This window comes from Tauraco erythrolophus, chromosome 2 (assembly GCF_009769465.1).
Source record: "Tauraco erythrolophus isolate bTauEry1 chromosome 2, bTauEry1.pri, whole genome shotgun sequence".
NCBI classification, from domain to species: Eukaryota; Metazoa; Chordata; class Aves; order Musophagiformes; family Musophagidae; genus Tauraco; species Tauraco erythrolophus.
Genome location: NC_141466.1, coordinates 85,278,336 through 85,293,444, shown reverse-complemented (window position 1 = coordinate 85,293,444; position 15,109 = coordinate 85,278,336). Strand labels below are relative to the sequence as shown.

The following is a 15,109-nucleotide window of genomic DNA, read 5'->3' as shown; positions in this document are numbered from 1 at the left end:
GCGGCCTGGCGTGCTGCAACCATGGCGACGCCGGTAGCCCCGCCCCGCCCCGGCCCGCCCCCCGCGGGGCCGGGCGGCGCGGGATTGGTCGGGGGGCGGGCGTTCGCCCTCTGCCCCCTGACCCTGCGCGGCGGCGGCAGCAGCGGAGGCGGCGGCTGCTGCTGGCCGTTTCCTGGTGGCCTGGCGGCGGCGCGGGAGGGAGAGAGGGAGGATGCGGCGCAGGTCTCGGCTGCTGCTCTGCTTCGCCTTCCTCTGGGTGCTGGGCATCGCCTACTACATGTACTCGGGCGGCAGCGCCGCGCTGGCCGGCGGCGGCGGGAGGAAGGTGAGAGCCCACCTCGGAGCGCAGCGCGGGGCGGGCGAGGAAGGTGCGCCCGCTCCGCGTCCCGGCGGCGGGGCGGCTCGGGCCGAGCCGGAGCCGGCGCTGCCCGGTCCTCGGGGCGGGGGCAGGGTCGGCGGCGGGGTCTCCTCACCCCCACGGGGCGGAGGGGCGCTCGCTTTCGGGCGGGGTGGAATTCCTCCGGGCTTCTCCTTCCCGCTCGCCCGTCGTTCCGCCCGCCCGCCCGCTCTTCCCCAGCTCGTTTCCCGGAGGCAGATGGCTTCTTCGTGGACTTCAGACCGGTTTCAGCCTCGTCACGGCGCTGGCTGTCCAACGGCGGCCGGCCACGTCCCGGGCCGGGGGAAGTTGGTGTGGGAGGGGAGCGCGGGGCGGGCGGCGGCGGGAGCCTGGACTGCGCTCCGGGATGGGGCGGGCGGGCGGGGGGGTGGGGGCCGCCTCGGCTCCGCTCGCCTCCCGGCGGATAGCGTCTGCCCCTTCCTTCTTTCCCCCACCAGCACCGGAGTCGTTTGGGCTTGTGTTCCCACCTAGAGAATACGCGAGGATCCGAGCTGCAAATGCTTTTTCCCCTTTTCTTTTCCCTCTTGGATGCACAGCGATTTCCTTTCTCCTTAGCGCTACGCCTGACAGATACAGTTTTCTGATCGGCTTTGCGATGTTTGAGGAAATAGCTGGATTTGTCACATTTCATGTCTGTGGTGTAGAAGGTCTGTCTCTTCCTTTTTTTTTTTTAACGACTCAGTTACTAATGTTTACGAAGTTGTCTATTAACAGTACAAGAGTAATTTTGCATTGTTCTGTCCATCAACTTGTCAAATAAATTTTTCAATGTGTTGTAGTAATTCATTGATCAGGAAAATAGCTGGAAGTTAAGTGCGTCATAGTTCACGTTTGTGTCAATCAAAAGAGGTTTTTCGTGGTGTGATGTGGCAAGTGGCAACTTTATCTGCTAGCTCTGCTTAGAAAAATTAATTATGAACAAGTGCTTCTTTTTTTTTTTTTGTGGGCTTTTTTACCCCAAAGTCTAGCAAAGCCAAGACCTTTTAGAAACTGTTGCCAAAGCCTTATATTTTGGAATAGAACAGGTGAAAAAGCATCTCATAATTGTGTCATTTTTCAAAAAAATCCAAACAAACCTAGAAATGCGAAGACAGCAAGTAAGCTGCAGCTAAGCACTGTTGTTTGCTAATAAATGGCAGTCTCCTGTTAAATGAAAAGTAATGTTTCTTAAGTCTAGCAGTGTGTAAGAAGAGAACTCTCTTTATGTTGCTCTGATGCAGTTCGGTTCATCAGTGCATGTATTCCTGGTAAAAATCTGCTGATGACTGTTCCCGTGGCTGGTTGTGGAAGCAAATACTTGCGTGGTTACTTACAAGACTACTTACGTGAGCAGGGGTCTAGAGAATGAGTCACTACTCATTGATGATTGGCTCTCTGTTCTGATGTGTCCTGTTTTATTTTCTCTCCGTAGCTTAGGAATGTGTTGAACAGCAACTTTTGATGTCAGACGTTAAAGTAAGCGTAAAGTGTGTGTTGCTCAATACATGCTCTTGGTCCGTCAGAGTAGATACAGTAGCAGAAATAGATCAAGCATGTGATAAAAAGTCAGGCAGTAGCCTAAAGCCTTTCTTGAAGAACCACCAGAGTGTATTTAGAAAGTAAAAGCAATCTTACGCTGCTGCTGATGTATAATGGGATAAAGAAAAGCTATCTAAGGCAAATATATCTTCAGGTAGGGAAATACACTTTTAACTCTTACGGTGTGTTTCATTTGGAGTTTCTAGACAAATTTGCAACTCTGTTCAGTTCCTTTTCACTGCTGGGGAATCTGCAGTGTGGGGATAGTGATTTGTCCAAGGTCACCTAGAAGTTTAGGTGAGAATAAAATAGAAAAGAAACCAGTTTTTCTGAGTAGGAGTCTGATACTTCATCTGCTAGAACCTGCTACTGTTTATTATTGATATTAGTAGGAGTTTTTATTATGGTTTCAAGAGATCTATGATCCTGATACTTGCTTCAGTAGTATAATTTGCTATCGTTCTGCGCACAATTTAGTAAATCTTAGTGGTCTGGGTAGTTGAGAGAGTTAAGTAAAGATAATTTAAAGAAAATGAGACATTTCATGGGCCTGAGCTGAAGCTTAGTGTTAGGTTTAAAAATGTGAAAGTTTTAAAGTAAGACCATGGTAAGGAAGAAAGTAGGTACTATCACCACAAGAAACAAGTGGGGAAATTAACAATTATGTGTGGATTGGTGATTTAAGATTCTATTTTCTGTCAGCGAAGCGTAAAATTTAATCCTGGGCCTCAGTGTAGGTTAGCAGATATAAGTAGAGGAAGATGTGTGTAACGTAATAGCTTTTGAATCTCAATGAAAGGCTTATTAACTTAGTGTCAGACCCTGGTATAAAGCAAAAACACAAACTGTCTCAAACTTACGAACAGAAACCCTGCTGTAGTAAATTTCTTGTTGTGTATGACTTCATGTAGCCCTTATTTCTTGTCCACTCTTTCAATATAATGGAAACTCGAGTTGCTTACAGAACATCACTTTTCATAAACTGAAGTCTCTGCCGTGTTCAGTTTATAAAATTACAAAAGCCGGGAGGGGATAGTTCTTCATTTGTATAAGTAATATGCATGTTCATTACAGATCTGGCTATACAAACGGAATGTTTTTTTTCCATAAGGAATTTTTTTTTTTCCATACACAGACCTAGTGTGTTATCCAGACATACTAAACTTATTTGGTACGGCAGCCAGTCCTGTGATGTGATGAACGCCACCAGTTCCCTTTCTCTTCAGTAGAGTTGAAGGTGTTTGCCCTTTGCTAGGATTGCACCCAAGTAAGAGAAGGGAATGATTTTATTTTATTTATTTTTTCCTTTGCTTTTCTTATTAGAGTAGTGTCAGAGTTAATGTAAGTTTCTACTTATTTACCACCTTTCTAATGAGATCTGTGAAGCCATTTGGATGTTGCAGTGTTCCGTACAGCCTTGCCTAAGTTTTTGGCCTCTGGCAACAGTGTTAGAATTCACAGCCCTGAGTGCAGTGCTCTGGCCTGGTAGGAGCTGAGCAGGTGTGAAATGGTCTAAAGCACACAAAGTAGGAGTTATCGCATTCATAAATGTGTAAATAATAATAACAAAAAAATAGGAAGGTACAAGGATTCTCATTCTGGGCATAAAAACTGTAGTAGAAAGGAATGGTGTCTTCCACATCTGGAATTTAGAGTGTGACAGCCTTTTTCTTTTTTTTTATTTTTCCTTGAAAAGAAGGAAAGGGTAGAGTTGAAGCCTTTCATTCAAAATGTGCTTGGAGGGGACAGAAATGACTTTTTTCTTCTTTTATTTTCTTTACTTCTCTTCTCCCCTCTAGTGAATCTCCAGTTAAAATGTTAGTAAGCATGAGTGTGCCGTGGATTCTGCTCACTCCTTTTCCAACCAGATCACTGGGTTGTAGAGTGGAAAGAGCGAGTCTGATTCACTTGTTTAAAGGTTAGAGAAACAGTTCTCAAAACAGAGGCTGTGACACGGAAGAAGGCAAGCTGCAGACTCAACAGTTGCGAGACTGAGAAAAACGTGGGCTACTTTTGTGTTCACCTAATGTGTTTTATATTAAAAAGCCTTTGGAGTGGAGACTGGAACTTTCCTTCTTTTCGTGGATGAATTTCCTAACCCGTAGCAAAAGCAGTTCATGCTCTGTGTCTCAGGCTTACAGAAAATGGAGCAGCTTTTCCAAGATGGTTAGAAAGCTACTCATGCCCTCCCAAGCCAAAATCATCCTGATGATTTGATACCGTCCTAAGACTGGTGTGAATTTGGATTTGTGTGTTTTTCACACAAGTTTTGAGTTCTCTAACCACTAAACTCTTGGACAATAGAGTGACTGGATTGAAGGAGGGGAAAAAAATAATAAAAGAGCTGAACCCTCCAGCTGTTTTCTGAAGAACTTACTCTTCTATGCATTAAGAAAGTAGCCCTGTGTAATTGAGCCCTTCAGGCAAGACAGAGGAACGTCTGCATCTTGTTGAAAGCACAAAACGCTTCACCACTGCCAGGAGTGAAATCCTCCTAGGTGTACACTGAAGGAGACCTGTAGGCAGGAAGGGGATTTACTGCTGAAATCTAAGGTATTGAGAGAGGCCTGATAGGTTTGGAGCCTTCTGGATTTAGGTGCCAGAGTGGTAACAAGCTTTTGCTGCCATGTACAGAATGTCAGTTGTTTTTTAAGTGGGGCCTCTGTTCCCTCCCACCTCTTCTTTGCTATCTGGAGAAGGAGGCTAAAAAGCAATCTTTCAGTAATGAGAGATGGATAACTTTTGCCAGTGCTTCTTAAAGTAAGAAACCTCTTTCTTTTTCATCAACTCTGTCCCCCCCCGCGCCCCCTCAAAAAAAAAGAACCTCCCCCTCACCACAAAACCCAAACAAAAAAAATCAAACCCCAACAAATGCAAACCCTCAAACCACCTTGAACTGGAAGCTTGTTACTCTTAGCTCACCAGATTTACTGGGTGTAATGGAACAAGTTGGAGAAATCTAATTTAGGGTTAGTTGAGCCACAAGGAGGCATGCTTCTCCTGAAGAACTGGTTATTGCCCTGTACATAGTACTGTTTTTCCTTTCTGTATTCTGGTTTTGTGTTGTTTGTTGTTTTTTTTTTTTTTAATTTTATTTTTTTATTTTGAAGCAGACTTTTGATAGGTGGCTGTACCATGGAGCTAGCTGAGATGAAAGCAACACGAAGGTAAAGGGTGATGCTTTGCCTTGAGTATGTGGCTGATTAAAAGTAACTCGATCACTTTGGGGAAGGCAGGGGAAAAAGAAGCAAGCTTTGTAAGTTCTTGTTCTACAAGGATAAAACTTTAGAATAGCTCCTTTCAGCATACTCAAAGCTTTTTTTTCCTCTTTCTTTTCTCCTTTTTTGGAATCCTTGAACTATTTCAGCTACTGTTAAATGAAGCTCTTATTGCCATTTTGCATAATGACGTACATAGGAGAGCAAGAGTGCTACATATATTACAGATTTAGTGTACCTAAGTTTCTTTTTGAAGGTTTAAGTAGGAGGAAAAAGGAAATGTGTTTTAACTTTAGGTGCATTAACCTGTTTTTGTTAGAGAATGAAACTGTGGAGTGTAACTTCCTTTGACTGTTTCTCTCAAGGTGCCTGAAGGCAGTAGAGCTGCTTTTTGGAAGGGTTACGAAGTAACCTCCCCAATTCTGTTGTTTTCTTTCATCTGAGGAAGGCATTGCCCGTTTTAATTGCTAAATACGAAGTTTATTTTGCTGCATCGTTTTTAAATGTAACTTCAGTCCCTTATATGATGTGATGTTGGATGTGATTTCTGATCTCTTGATCTTTAGACAAGTGAGGATACCAAAGGTTAAAAAATGTCAAATTAGCATATGTTCTTTCTATGGATTTAACTTCCTGGAAGGTGCAAAGAGACAGAAAAGGATGTTCCTCTGTGTAACAAGTTACAGTTTCTACTAACAGATGTTTTTCTTCTATACAGTTCTATAATAAATGGGAAAGAAATTAAATGCCCAGGCACTTCAATAATTAAGCTGTCATCCTCTATCTAGAATGTAAAAATGAGTCTCTGAAGTTTGTTGTACATGTATGTTTTCTAAATCTAACATATGTCACTTGACAAAATGACTGTCTTGGCAATTCAATCACTTGCTTTTGTGGATTACTTTATAAAATTTAACTCTGAGTGCAATAGAAAGACAGTCAAATGCAAATTTTGTGCAATCTGTTTAGGTGTATGGTCGTGTTGGGCACTTCCCTTTTTCTCCCCTGCTATTTGAACTGCTTCAGTGGGGATTTCCAGTTGATGTAGAGGGGTGATGAGAAATTAATTCTTAGCTAGAAGACTGTTGTGTTGTTCCCTGCAACATGCCAGACAAGAAACTGATGACTCTGGCTTTGGTAAAGATGCTCTTGCTCTTGAATTACTGATAGCTATTTTGTTTCATAAATGGAGAAGCAGAGCAGGGCTGTAGTAATGGCAGAAGGGGTTGGGGAAACAAGAATGACTTCTTCAGTAATTTCATATGAAATAGGTTAGTTAACCCGCTTTTCCCTCTAGTTTTTCCTTTTCATGTGGGTATTGTAGTAGTTTGCTGTGCTTTTCAGTGTTACTCCATTGTTACTCTGGTTTGCTGCTCACTGTGATCTCCATGTACAAATTTTGAAAGATGTAGTGATCTGTCTTTTACAGATATTGTTTAAAAATTAAGTAACATACTAATGAAGTGTGCCGTGTACCTTGCCTGTTCCGGCTTGTTGGTCTTGTGTTTTGAGTTGTATTGCAAATAAATGCCAATCTTTCTTTCCACGTGTTCTAGATCCTTCCAAAAACACAACATGAAAACTGCTATAATAGCACGTTTTTCTAATTTAGGAAAGGCACAATATTACTTCACATGAAGTAAAAGAATATTAAAAATCCATCTCAGTGGTGATTACCAAACTGAAATTGTCATCACTTGATCTTTAGACCAACCTAGAAAAACAAAATATAAACCATTTAAACGTGTTTTAGAGAACGTCAATCTCGGTCTTCAAAATTACATGATAATTTCATGTGTTTTTCCTTACAAATCCTGATTATTTTTCTTTTTTTTTTTTTTTTTTTTGGTCTGTTCTTTTTGTTCTTTTGGTCCTTTCCTCTTCGATTTACAAAGTTATGTGGTATCCAACTGCTTGTGTATAACTGATACTGCTTTGGTAAGATGATGGTAGGTCAGATCAGAGACGTGGTATTGTCTGCTAGAAAGCTGCTCACAATGGTGCTTTATCTCTACTGAGTGTCATGAGAGACTAGCCCTGGTTGCGTGCTTAGAAACTGTTTAAAAATAATAATTTCAGCAGACAGCCTAGGCTAAGTTTTTTTAGCTGGCTTTTTGTTAACTACGTATAATTTATAAATAATTTAATATACGGTACTTTTGGTTAAGTTAAATCTATTTGAAAAGAAAACATTGGGACACAGTTGATCCTGTACAACTCGGGTGACAAATATAAGTTTTTCAATTAAAGTCAGTGCGAATTATAAACTTGTATTTTTGTTTAAGTTGATTTGGTCTGCTTAAATCTTTTCTTAAATAACCTACTCTTGACAACAGTTTAGCTATAGCGGTACAAATCCATGCATAGCCAGGTGTTGTACCAGGTTTTTTAACTCCTTAACCGTTGATAACTTGTTATTAAATGTGATTTTTATTAGGACTTAGTGGAGAAAACGTATCTTGCCAATACATTGGCAGGGCCACGTGTTGGCAATATGTTCGGAATCTAATAATGAATCTGCAGGAAGCAGTGAGAGATTTGCATATTTTTTCTTTCAGGCATATAGGGCTGAATGTCATTGCCCGAATATATCGGGATAATGTGGAAACAGCGTATCAGCGTGGGTGTTACAGAAGGAAACGCTAAGCAGGTTGTTTTATTGCTGTTATGTAATTCAAAGTGGTGGTATCTTAAGCTCTAAAAATTTTAAAGCCTGGGTGCGTTCTTTCATGCTGTTTGTTTTGATATGGATAGGTGCTCATCTTCTCTTCAGCTTTTCCCTTTCATGTAAGCTTTCAAAGGAATGAGGGATAGATTGAGGAGAGAGGACTGAAAAAAAAAAAAGTTATATGTCCACATCAAAATGATCATTTTATGTGTTTGGGAATTTAAAGACATAGCATAAGATAGTCTGGATAATGCTAGAAACTGAACCGTTTCATGTTCCCTCTGGGTCCTTAAAGTTCTTTCACAGAAAGCTTCATATGGGAGACCTCTCCTGCCAAGTGGAATTGAAGATTTTTAAATGTGTGGGGGTTTTTTTCTCTCCATTATTTGGAGAATGAATTATTTTATGAAACCTGTATGTTAGTGATGCATACCTAGTACATGCTTACCTGTCATTCTCCAAGTGTTTATTTGTCGAATAATCTTACCCTGAATGAAGCAGCTCTAGACTATTTATTGTGTCCTGTGGCAGTTGTTAGTGATCAAGAAAGTGGAAAAAAGTCAGCATCTGTTTTCCTTCTGTAAACTGTGACTGATACATCCCCTGTTGGAATGTGGAGTATTTTAGAATTCCATTGTGGCTTTAAGGTAGGCTTTTTTTGGGGGTTGGTGTGGGATTTTTTTTCATGTATTGTGGTGGGTTTTTTTTGTGTATATGTCTATCGACTTGCATGTTAAAGTTGTTTTTCTTCAGAGAAAACAAAGTAACTTGTTCATATGGCAGCCTTCCAATGTAGCTTGTGCTAATTACTGTCAACACTTTTTTCCAGTTGCCTTTTCATCTCTAGCCTGTTTGTTTTCCCCCACCATCCCTTTTTTATACACTGTTTTTGTTACTTGCCCAGGGTACCTTTATTGTCCTTTAAACAAGTTAATATATGCTCGTTCAAGTAGCTCCACCACCTGACAGAGCACATCTGTGTAAAGGGACTATTCAAGCAGATGCTAGTTTTGAGCTCCATTTATGAAATTCAAATGGGAAAGGAAGAAGACAGTAAAAGAACAGAAAGTCTGAATTTTAGAGCATTCCATATATCCCCAAAACTGCTATGTAGTGCACATCAAAGGCAATAATTTGGATTTGTCGTCTTTATAACTGCAGTCTCTTACGGGAAAAAAAGCCTATTGAAAAGGTTGCAGGTTCAGTTGTTGAATAACTTTTCTGAAGTTGTAAAATTGTCATAAAACCTGGGCACTTTTTCAAGGAAAGCAAAGAATAACTAGAGATTCTGCAGAATTTGGGTGTCAGCAAAGTGCAATAGACTGTTCTGAGTAACAGATCTGCTTGAAACAAAAAGACTTTAGCCAGGGAAAGATTATACAAGGAATTGGCACCAAGCTAATGCTATTGTGTACAAATCCTCAAAGAGCTATGACTTGATGAGAAGAAAATGTTTTCTCCTTGTATGAAGTTCCAAATGTTTAGCCACCTTGGAAATAATCAGCAGAGCTCAAATTAGTTTTGGTTACTAAAATAAATTTGCTCTAGCTGTCAGTTTAAGGATGGCAAATAAATATATGAGTATATATACGGATATATGCTTTAGTGAGATGAAATGTTAAGGTTTTTAGATAGCTTGGCTTTTCTTTTTCTTGCATCTTTAAATGAAGTGAAAAAGTCTGTTCACTCATGTACACTTGGGCTCTCCTAAGACCTTGTTAAGGAAAAGGAGAATTTCCTTCTCATTAATTAGTTTGGTAGCAAGCTGCTACTGACTAATAGGTAGCTAGTTATATAGGGCTAGCCTATGCACTTACAGGTTGTTGTTCAACCAGTGGGAAACGTCCCTGTCACAAAACCACTGCTGTGGTAGGGAGACCTACTGAAAATGTGGGGGCGATCGAATTACAGTATATGTCTGCTGGAGTGTTTCCACAAAATCAGGGTTATGTTGTCCAGACAGTGTAATAAGCTCTTGTTATGAGGGGTGACATGTCTCTTGCTGCAGTGAAATGCCTCAGTCCTCCTGGTTACCGTACTAGACCATCCATCCATTAACAGCAACCGTGCTCGTTTTCTCCAGCATTATCTATCTGGAGCCAAACGGGGTGTTCTTTAGTCCTCTGGGTTGTGCTCTCCCAACACAATGTGGATTTGGGTTTTTACCCTATCGCTCTGCCAACAGCTGTTGACACAAAGGTGTGCTCTGTCATTCAGTCTCAACGAATGGTGAACTGACTGTTCTAGCATGTGGGATGGTTATTACCTGTATATGCTATGTTAGTGAATACTTTCTGAAGTTTTAATTAAGGAAGTGTTCCTTTTCGTTCCACTGATGCAGCATCGAGCTTGCTTTCTGTATTCTCTGTAGGTGGACCCCGTGAGAGAGCTAGAGCTCGGCTCTGTCACTTGGTGCACTTTTAAGAACCATTCTTAATACTCTTAAACTGATAGATGTCTGTCAAAGACAATCCCTCCACCCCATTAGCTAAGCTGTGTGCTTTCTGTTAATAAGCATGTCATAAGAACTTGCAGGTGTTGGTAGTTAAATAAAAAGGCATTTGGAGTCTGAAAGAAGTATTTCAAGTAAAAGTAGTGGGTAGTGGCCTAGCGAACAGCAGTGCTTGTTTGCATCCTTAGGTTTCATACTTAAAGCTAATGTGCAAAAAGTGCAGGGGGAGGGACAGGGCTTCTTTGTACAGTAAAAAATGTGCGTAGAACATTTTTCGAGGAAACTTTTTTCTTTTTTTTTGGTCTTTATAGAAACATAAGCGTGAGCATTGTTTGGCCTGGTAGATTCTTAGTGGGAATACTGAACCAAGCAGAAGATTGTTGATACCACCACTGAGGTATCATAAGGGTTAGAAATACATTAGGGCAAAACTTATACTGATCAGAGGAGAAAAAAGTTTTGAAGGACTTGCCTGCAGTGACTGTCAGGTTTGTGAGAGAGACTTGATAAGGATGCAGTACGCTTCATTAAGGTACAATTGTTCAGTTATTGTCAATACTTTCTGAATATTCTCTAGAAAAAATAAGCAAGAGATTGATCTTGATGTTCCCTTTAGCCTAGACCTGAAGTACTTGACTTTATACACAGCAAAAGCTATTTGCTTAAAAATCCATTTCAGTTACCTACTGCGGTAACTAATGCGGCTCATAGTGGTGTTCTAGGAAAAATATTACTTGTATCCTGGGAACAATAGCTAGAAAATCAAGATGATAAAATCACTCTGCAATCATTTAATGTTCTCTCATGTGTGCTTGCAATCTCAAGAGCCAGAAACTGAGGCAAAAACTGGTCTTATGCACATGGATGGTCTTGGAGTGTGTTTTTTTAAATTTTTTTTTTAAATTTGTCATTATTATTCCTTAGTGGTTGCAAATGTTCTGAATTTGTCTATAATTGTGTCTTTATCTACTGATTTGCCAAAGCGGTGTGTGTTTTGTTTTTTGGGTTGTTTTAAGCATGTAGAAAATATTTTTGACGGTTTCAAGAAGTACATTTGCGAGGTTGTCTGTGTAGAAGTAATCCTTTCCTTGGTAAACTTGGCTATTGTAAACACTGTCTGACAGTATTGGGAAGTCTGGTGAAAAGATGCCACCACTTATTTGGGAGACTTTGGACTGTTGTTGCATTATACTGCTGTCTAGAGTACCAGTTCTGTTGTGCAAATGATAGAATGGTTTTAACAGATTATTTCTACACCATGAACTTAGAAAAGGGCTTCCTCCTAATATGATTTAGGTACCTGTGTGTGGATGTTAGCTGTGGTCTTACAATAGAAATTCTTGTGTGGCCTTTCACTCAAAACCAAACCCTTTTGTCTATGTGTGTCTCAAGAAGCTACATTAGAGAACTGGCTTTTATGACTTAAAACTCAGTAATTGAATGAACTTTAACAAATGATAATGTCCTAACGTACCCATCGTATAGAAAGGATAACTCATGCTTTCAGTCTTCAGCATTTAAGTGTGATGGGACTTCATGCTGCCAAGCTTTCAGCAGAAACAGAGTTAGAATATATTGTGGGTCTGGATCTGATGTGGCAGTCGATCTATGCAGTGAACCACATCTAGTGTCTAATCTTAGTGTGGCTGATGTTGACCACTTCTGAAACCTCTAGTTCACGCATGTTCAGTTTTGTTTAGAATTGTGATATTCTAATGTTTATTTCCAAGAACAGCTACGGCTCAGATGCAGGCAACAGTTTGGAAATACCATGGCATTTGTTCAGATTAACTGTGTTTGTGGCTGTCATCTCATGATGTTATCCCAGTTACTGAGAAAAGTTTCCAGTGACAGATCTGGATAAGTACGCAAGAAAATTGATGTAAAACTCTTCTACTTGCTGTTATGTGTCCTGTAATGATTTTTTTTTTTTTAACTTATAGCAATGTCTTTGGTCTTCCCAAAGGTGTATTAAGAAAGCAATTTAAGGTTGTTGTTCAATGAGTCCTGGGGTATAGGAGTAGTTTGGATGTTACTTCCTTTGAATGCCTGAACTGATTGCTTTTCAATTGTAAATTTCTTTGAATTTTTTTTTTAAGGGAACTGCTGCAGTAAAATCTTGTGGAGATTTATAAAAGTATGTAAGAAAACATTGGTTTTAGAGCACCTAGTTTGTGATGAAAGCCAGTTCATAATGATGAATAAGCAAGGTGTTGGATGTTAGTGGGTGTGTGAATTTGATAGTCTTCCAAGATGTTATTCTTTTTTAAAAGACGTGAGTAGTAGAACTTAAGTAAAAACTCTGTACCTAAGATGGCAATTTCTATTAGAATAATCCATAGAAATACTGAAGTTATGGCAATTTCTCAAGACTAAGTACTTGTTTATGTATGCAAAACAAATAATAAGTGTCTGCAGTTTGCTTCAATTATTAATACTTTTCTATGTGAGTGTTATATACCATCTTATTTTGAGTTTATCCCTAATTCCCCTTAGCTATATGACTGTCACTTTCCTCTTGTACTGTCATAATACTTTGTTAGAACATCATGGCATAGCGTGGATTTTTTTAAACATAATTTCTTAGGTAAGCCAGGTTTCTCAGTAGAGATTGTGTTTTATTATACAAGCGAGGATAGATGTAAAACTGTTTTTGGCAAAATGTATGTGTGTGATTTTTGGTTTTGTGTTGTCTTGTTTTGGTTGTGTGTGGTTTTTTTTAAACTAAAGACAGTGCCCTTTATGTAGATACTGATGCTTTGTTTGCTGCTGTTTCTCATAAAATATTTGAAAAAGTCTGACTTTTTTTTATGCCTAGGAGTGTGAACTTTACAGTGACATAGTTTGCTATCTGCATTTTTAAGTGAGTTGAAGAAATTTGTCTGCTTTTGTCTTCTGTAGGTTAAAGTAATGTGTGGCTTTTCCTGGAGGGAGGTGATAGAGGGGGCATTAAATGATCAGTTTGCAAAATGTATTTCCATGTAAGCATCTTATCAGAATAATTAAAAAGAATGTTTTTTTTCTGGCTTTTTGTGATCGGCTACTGCTTGCGGATATCAGTTTTCTAGCTCTGAATTTGTTTAGTTGGGTCTTCTGTCAGCTGAAGGAAGAAGAGTCTCCAATGGGAGAGGTTTTTTGGAAGTATGTCAGTATAACTGTTCTTCTGGCAACTGCACGATGTTTTCATTTAGACTGTTCTTATGCTCTTACTGGCAGTAGGCTGTAGCAGCTGGGATGTCAGCATGTTTGCTTTCTTGTGACAGGGTTTAGTCTTCTTTTTTCAAGCTTATCAGTTTAAAACAATAATTTTCTAGTCATTTCTCCTGTGTTTGAATGGCCTTTTGCTGTTACACAAGTAGTGACAAAAATGGCAGTGAAATGATGGGAAGTGCTAGTACTGGCTTTCCTTCTGGTTTTGGAAGTTACAGTTGTTGTTGCATGCCTGAATGCTATTTTTTTTTGCCCATAGTCCAATGATCAAGCAGTCAATTCTCTTCTTCCCTCTCTTTGAGTTCTGGATTTTGCCAGGAAAACAAAGCTTTTCCCAGCTCTGCCAGCAGTGCTTGCCAATTAATGCAATGATGTTAGCATGGCTAGAACTACTGTTGAGGTTGGAGAGACACAGATTAGATGTGTGGACCACTTGGTGGACAAGGAACTGTCTGGGTGGTTGCACTCAGAGTTGCGGTCAACGGCTCGATGTCCAAGTGGAGGCCAGTGACGAGTGGTGTTCCTCAGGGGTCGGTACTGGGGCCAGTGCTATTTAACATCATTGTCAGTGACATGGACAGTGGGATCGAGTGCACCCTCGGCAAGTTTGCTGACGACACCAAGCTGTGTGGTGTTGTGGACACGCTGGAGGGAAGGGATGCCATCCAGAGGGACCTTGACAGGCTGGAGAGGTGGGCCTGTGAGAACCTCATGAAGTTCAACAAGGCCAAGTGCAAGGTCCTGCACGTGGGTCAGGACAATCCCAAGCACAAGTACAAGCTGGGCAGAGAATGGATTGAGAGCAGCATGAAGGAGAAGGACTTGGGAGTGCTAGCGGATGAGAAGCTCAACATGAGCCGGCAATGTGCGCTGGCAGCCCAGAAAGCCAACCATATCCTGGGCTGCATCCAAAGAAGCATGGCCAGCAGGTGAGGGAGGTGATTCTGCCCCTCTACTCTGCTCTTGTGAGACCTCACCTGGAATACAGCATTCAGCTCTGGGGATCCCAACACAAGAAGGACATGGAGCTGTTGAAGCAGGTTCAGAGGAGGTCCACGAAAATGATCTGAGGGCTGGAGCACCTATGAAAATAGGCTGAGAGAGTTGGGGCTGTTCAGCCTGGAGAAGAGAAGGCTCCGGGATCTTATCACATCCTTGTAGTACTTAAAGGGGGCCTACAAGAAAGCTGGAGAGGGACTTTTTACAAGGGCGTGTAGTGATAGGACAAGGGGCAATGGCTTTAAACTGAAAGAGGGGAGATCTCGATTAGATACTAGGAAGAAATTTTTACAATGAGGGTGGTGAGTCGCTGGAACAGGTTGCCTAGAGGAGTTGTGGATGCTCCATCCCTGGAAGTGTTCAAGGCCAGGCTGGATGAGGCTTTGAGCAACCTGGTGTAGTGGAAGATGTCCCTACCCATGGCAGGGAGATTGGAACTAAATGATCTTTAAAGTCCTTTCCAACCCAAACCGTTCTATGACTCTATGGGAATTGTCCCAGTTGTACTGTTTGAATAGGTGGGTAATATGGTATGGGCTGTATTTCTGCTGTTCCGTTGAATGCTAACATGCCTAAATATGTGCTCTTAATTTGTCCCCATTAACTTTAAAATTATTTCCCTAAATACTTTAGGCAAGAGTATTCTT

The 15,109-nt window shown here is 40.9% G+C and overlaps 1 protein-coding gene across 2 annotated transcripts in view; it reads left to right on the top strand.

Moving 5' to 3' along the window:
* Positions 1-211: 211 nt before the first annotated feature.
* Positions 212-15,109, top strand: part of GALNT2 (polypeptide N-acetylgalactosaminyltransferase 2) — a 103,135-nt gene continuing 88,237 nt past the window's right edge. The window contains exon 1 of one of the 2 annotated variants that reach the window (XM_086627324.1): positions 212-325. In XM_086627324.1, coding sequence (XP_086483450.1) covers positions 212-325 — 114 coding nt within the window. Of the gene's footprint in view, positions 371-15,109 lie in introns of both variants that reach the window. The other variant, XM_086627317.1, reaches the window with a different exon arrangement.